The sequence below is a fragment of the Sylvia atricapilla genome, chromosome 1 (genome assembly GCF_009819655.1).
Source record: "Sylvia atricapilla isolate bSylAtr1 chromosome 1, bSylAtr1.pri, whole genome shotgun sequence".
Classification (NCBI taxonomy): Eukaryota; Metazoa; Chordata; class Aves; order Passeriformes; family Sylviidae; genus Sylvia; species Sylvia atricapilla.
This window is the reverse complement of record NC_089140.1, coordinates 95,478,230-95,483,974: the sequence shown is the minus strand read 5'-3', so window position 1 is coordinate 95,483,974 and position 5,745 is coordinate 95,478,230. Positions and strand designations below refer to the sequence as shown.

The window sequence follows — 5,745 nt, the reverse complement described above, 5'->3', positions numbered from 1 at the left end:
CTCTATTTATTGCAAATGAGGCAAGAGGATACAATTGACATTGGCCTTATATTTTAACTCTCGTTGACTGGTATAATAATTTTCCCAATGTTCAATGTTGTTGTCAGTCCACCCCTAGAACTGTGAGGCCACTTGTGTTGTTAAGAGCAGACACAGTGAATATATGCATGGTGCCTGTGCCAACTTCTGGAGTATTTGTTGATCCTCTGAGGCCCCTCTTCTGCTGAGGCTCCTCTCCCCAAGGCTGTCAAAGACGCTTGTGTATCTGCTTGTGTATCTGCTCTGATACTTGCCACGGACAGCTCAAGTGGAGATGGTTTTGTTTCGTCTGGAAGAGGACGAATTTGCTCTGCCATCTCTCTGTGCTCCCACAATGTGTACTCAAATATTAGTGGACAAATATATCAAATAAATATCAGATAAAAGCACCCAAAATATAGTAATGCAAAGAAAGGATATATTTTAGGGTATGGTCAGAGAAGATATTCAAAGCCTCCACTGTTGCTTCTAGAAATGTCAGGACAATTCAGAAATGTCAGTTCCTTTACCGGTTCCCAGATTGTAATTGAAGGATCATGTAGCTCTCTTGCTCTTTCTCTCTCTTTTTCTCTCTCTAAATAGGTCTATAAAGATCAGCTGGAAAGTGCAGACAGAATTGTTCACTGGTTAGCTTTACTTTGAGCTACAGGGTATATATGTGCTTTGTTTTGTCTTATTGATCAATCTAGATTACATTTTTAGCACACACAAACAAAAACCAGGAAAAAAAAGTTGATGAAAAACACGAACAACACAAATAAGGTTCCAATCGTGCAAATTTTGCTTCACTGGATAAAGCACTTCTTGACACAGTAATGTCCAGAATCCCCCTCCCCCAGAAAAATACAGGACTGAGACTGAAGCCATTCTTTTTTTTTTTTTCCTTTTTTTTTCTTTTCTCTCTTTTTTTTTTTTTTTTTTTTTTCTTTTTTCTTTTTCCTTAAGGCTATACAACACAAAGAAATAAAGCATGGAAAGGACACCTCATTGGGCTGAACACTCCATTCTTCTGGCTCTGGAGTGAGCCTTTGACAAAGCAATTCTGTGGTCCGAGTTATTTGCTTCATTGGGACAACAACAAGAGAAAGAAAAAGAGGGGAAAATGAAAGAGAGGAAATAATAAAAAGAATAAGAAAGTCAATGATCCCAACAATAAAATCCAAAATTGACTTTACAATCACAGGTACAAATTGCTCGGGTCGATAATTTCATTTCTCCTAAAGATCACTGTCGTCTAAAACTAATTAGAGGCGCAGGTTCCAAGGAATTGTCAATATTCAAAGCAAATGTTGGAGTTTAGAAGGTTATCATTCTTCTACTGTGACAGTCTGACGGGGTGACTGAAAATATTGTCATGTGCTGCCAAGTTCAGGGCGTCATTAACAATTGAATCCTTGCTCCGGCTCATGGATCTGTCTCCTATTTGGCCTTCTTTTATAGTGGAAAGACTAAGAAGCCGGAAAAGGTTGAGTATTTCCACCCTCCCATGAGGTTACCCCTTTCCAGTTTGAGATGCACTTTGTCTTCTCTTTCCATGAGGAGCAAGACCCCGTTGCTGGCTGCTTCTCTGGTGACGTCCTGATCTCCTGCAAAAGCTGAAATCACCGGGTAGCCGTTTTGCATTAAACTTACCTAAAAAGTGCAAAGAGACAGAGTCTGAGTTTTCTCAAAACCCTCAATGATTTTTTTTTTCCCTGTGCACATCACTAAACTTTTGTACAGGTTGGAATCTGGGTTGAATTAAGCTAAGGAAACAGGCAATGTGTGATTTCTGTCATGTATACAGACCCCTTTAAAAACAACACACAACACACAAAAATCAATTCCTGGTGGTTTTTTTTTTTTTGTTTTTGTTTTTTGTTTTTTTTTTTTTTGTGTGTGTGTGTGTTTTTTTTTTTAATATGTGTCTAGAAATGAGCATTTTAAGAAAAAAAAAATAAAGAAATAAAAGGAAAGGAAAGGAAAGACAGTATCTTCTTTAAATTAGAACCCACCTGGATGGTTTGTCTGTTATAGACCTTGACCACGTGGAAACTGAAACTATATATCCCTTTTCTTGGTGCTACAAATATACTGGAAGTAAGATCAAAATGGTTGCCAATATTAACTAATACCTGGAATGTAAACAAATAGAACAAAGAAAAGAAGAGAGAGAAAGAGAGAAATCAGAGAAATTAGACTCTACCTTAGAAAAGCAAAAATTTGACATGAACTCAATGACCAACATAAAGCATAGCCAAAATGGCATTTGCAGCACAATTAAAAATGCATGGCAGGGGAATGGAGTCAAGTTACAGAGGCATTTAATAGGCATCACTTAATAAAGCAATTTAGTTACGCAAAAATTATCTCAAAAGCCTGTTAGATGAAGTGCAAATGTCCACACTGAGCTGTCAATAAAGCAAAGGTGGCAGAAGGAGGAGGGGGAGGAGTGTGAAATGGAGGGAATGAGGGAGGGGGAAAAAAGGTAGGAAAAAATATCAAGTCATTAGCTCACAACGAAAATGTATGTTTTTTAGATAACACTACTGAAATCAGACCCGGCCTCGAGTTTAATAGGGTGTAGAACTAAAACTGCGCTGCAGAGAGGGGCAAAGGAGGAAAGCGGATGCTCAGCAACAGCAACATCTGCCAGCTCATGTCTCTGTGTCCCTCTGGAGGGCTGTGCCACTTGGCCCACACGCTCCTCCAGGGGGCTGGGGTGGGCCTGTCCCTCCTTCCCGGCAACAACCTTCATTTTTCGTATATTTCAGTTGTTTTTTTTAAAACAAATCCAAAACCAAAACAAACAAACCAAAATAAATAAATAAATAAATAAGTAAATGGAGAGTAGAGCACTCCGGCAGATGTGCAAAGCCTCGTTCGGAACGGCGGCCGCACCCTGCCGATCCCGCCGATCTGACAGGGACCAGGGACTTGGCCTCGGCTCACCCGCTGGCGCCTTGTCCAGCTCTCCGTGACGGGGAGCAGGGTTTGGCTCAAAGGCACGGGAGGAGGGAGAGAAGAGGCTGCGGGTGGGTTCGATGCCGCCCGGCGAGCGGGTGTGCCCGAGCGGGCCGCTCCGCCGTGTCCACCCCCGGGCACACCCATCGCCATCAGTTCGCGCGCTAAAACTCTGCTCTAATTAAGAATTACGAAACAGGAGAAAACGAAAACACCCTCGACCCCCGAAATCCCATGCCCTTCCTCCCAAACAGCCAAAGTCTATAGTTCATAAAAAAAAAAAAAAAAAAAAAAAAAAAAAAAAAAAAAAAAAGGAAAACCAAAAAAAAAAAAAACACCTTATTGTGTGAGCACCGAGATAACGTCTTAAAATATCTAGGAACTGCACACTGCCAGGTAAAGCATCTAAAATATGCTATATATTTAGCAAGTTGGGGGGTTGATTATTTTTGTTGTTTTGTTTATTTTTTTTCTCCACTAATCTGATTTTATAAGATTTGTATGCTACGAATAGCTGTGCAAACTCATTAGGAGGGACACGTAGACAGATAAATGACAATCAGACAGGTAAAAAAAAAAATGCAACAAACAAACAAGCCCAGAGAAAACAGTCTGGTATGCTAATTTTGGCTGACTTTGTAATACTACTTTAGGAGTCAGAAGCGGTAGAAAAAATGAAAATTTTTTCACTGCAAAAAATATAAAGCGGATGGACGGGATTTGGTCTCCGGGAGGCGAGAGGTGCGGCGCGGCAGGGGCAGGACAAGAAGGGCTTTCCCCCGCTCTGCCCGGCGTGTGCCGTGCGGGATAGCATTCCGATACAGCCCGCCGGGGACACCGTTTGCCTCGTCTGATAACGCGGGTGACTCCCTCTTCTTTCCTCATCCCTCCCTCCCTCTGAGAGATGCTGTGACATTGCCAAATGCACTCCGAACAGCCAGATCCGGCGATTCCTCATCGGTAAATCTGAGTTTGCACCGAAGGAGGGATGAGCACCCTTCCCCCGCGTCGTTCCTGGCTGGCCTAGGCAATCCTTGGCTGCAAGGCGCCCCCGCACGCGTCCGAGGCACAGACAGACTTTCACTTTAAAGCTCGCTCCGTGCTAGTGATTGTGATCGGACAAGGAGCCAGAGTGTTCAGCCCCGGTGCCACCCTAGGAAAGCCCCGCAGCTACCTAAAGGAACTTTCCAAAGTCTTTCTGGGGAGTTGAGGCGTGAAGTTGCTATTGAGCGAGTGGGTCAGGATTGAAAGATGGAACGGGAACCAGGAGAACACGCGTGCAGCCAGGGGGATGCAGGGCCGGGGGATGCCCGCGCAGGGCGCGGGGACCAGGGGCGGCCAAGGCGAAGCAGGCAGCGGCTGACCTGGTCGAAGTAGATGGTCATGGTGCGGTTGCTCATCTCGGAGGGCTCGTGGTTGGTGCTGCGGGTGGCCGAGAAGGCCACCTTGGCGCTGCCGGAGCGCACCGAGATCCCCAGGGAGGAGGTGATGGCGCCGTCGGCCGAGGGGCTGGAGTCGCAGACCACCAGGCACTTCCCCTCCAGGACGATGGGCTCCGTGTCGTTCTGCGCCCGCACCGGGCACCCTGCGGGCAGCAGCAGCAGCAGCAGCGGCAGCGCCGCCGCCAGGCAGCAGGAGCAGCCGCCCGCCGGCTCCGGCAGCGCCCCCCGCCGCCGCCGCCCCATGCCCAGCGCCGCGCCGCCGCCGCTCCGGATCGCTGCCGACATGCGGGCGCCCCTCGCCGCCGCCGCGGGCGGGCGGCCGCCGGGAGGCGGAGGGGGCTGCGCGCCTGCTGCCGCCGCGGCGCCCTGCGGCCAGCGCTCTGCGGGACGGCGGCTGGGCAGCGGCGGCTGCGGCCGCGCCTTCCTCCCCTTCTTCTCCTCCTCCGCCTCCTCCTCCTCTGCGCGGGGCGAAGGAGCCTTCTCAGAGGGCGGGCGGCACGCAGCAGCCTGCCAAGGGGAAAGGCGGCGGTGAAGCACAGCAGCGGGCCGGCGGGAGCCGGCACCGCGCCGCCAGGCGGGCTGCCCCACCCCGCCCCCGGCGCCCCAGAGAGTACAACAGGTCTGGGAGACACCTGGCTTCTCGATGTTCCCTCTTTCTCCGGTTCCCCGGCAGCCTGGGATCCCTCAGCCCCTGTACGCCGAGGGGTGAGGAGGGGGCAGCGCGGCAAATTGGCTCCTCGAACCCCCGGCGGAGCATCCTCCGGACGCCTCGGGCAGTCCCTTTCCCTCCCCACAACCAATGGGGTCTCCAAAACCCGGCTCCACTTCTTCCCACAGCCCCACTATTTACTACATCTGCGAGCCTGGTTTGTATCCGTCTGCTAACGCCCCAGACACCATGGAAGGAGATTTCATTCCTGTTATAAGAACGCGCCCTCCCTCCCGTCGATGGAGCTGCCCTGGCTCTCTGTAGAGTTCGCGGGCGGCCGGGGCGCCCCGAGCCCCGCGCTCCCGCCCCGGCGCTGCCCCGGCCGGGCTCTGAAGCCGCCGCTGCCCGCTGCCCTTCTACCCACTGGGAGCTGCCGCGCCCGGGCACCGATTCGTACTTCCCAAGCTTCTGTGCCCCAGGCCAGGCTACCACCACTGCTGCCGACCCCGGCGACTGCCTAAACTGGCGAGAAGGAAGCAGCTGGCTCAGACATCCCCCGGTTCCCACCCCGGCATGCACAGCTATCGCAGGAGTCAAAGCCTCACCTGGCTTCTCCCTCGGAAGTTGCATCTCAGTTTTTCCCGTTCACCAGAAAACCCAGAGATCTCGCTC

General features: G+C 50.1%; 1 protein-coding gene across 1 annotated transcript; it reads right to left on the bottom strand.

Moving 5' to 3' along the window:
- Positions 1-286: 286 nt before the first annotated feature.
- CBLN2 (cerebellin 2 precursor) lies at positions 287-4,682 on the bottom strand. Its single transcript, XM_066331661.1, has 3 exons — positions 4,347-4,682; positions 2,034-2,153; positions 287-1,671 (listed from the first exon to the last, which is right to left on the bottom strand). Exons 1-3 carry the CDS (start codon positions 4,665-4,667, stop codon positions 1,474-1,476), a joined length of 639 nt encoding a protein of 212 aa, XP_066187758.1. The 5' UTR covers positions 4,668-4,682; the 3' UTR covers positions 287-1,473.
- Between the last annotated feature and the right edge of the window lie 1,063 nt (positions 4,683-5,745).

Excerpts from the sequence above, each read along its gene's own strand:
- CBLN2 (XM_066331661.1), bottom strand. The coding sequence starts at position 4,667 with ATGGGGCGGCGGCGGCGGGGGGCGCTGCCGGAGCCGGCGGGCGGCTGC. Across the intron at positions 2,154-4,346 it reads TGACCATCTACTTCGACCAG|GTATTAGTTAATATTGGCAA; the intron begins GTCAGCCGCTGC and ends TTTACATTCCAG. Across the intron at positions 1,672-2,033 it reads ATAACAGACAAACCATCCAG|GTAAGTTTAATGCAAAACGG; the intron begins GTGGGTTCTAAT and ends TGCACTTTTTAG.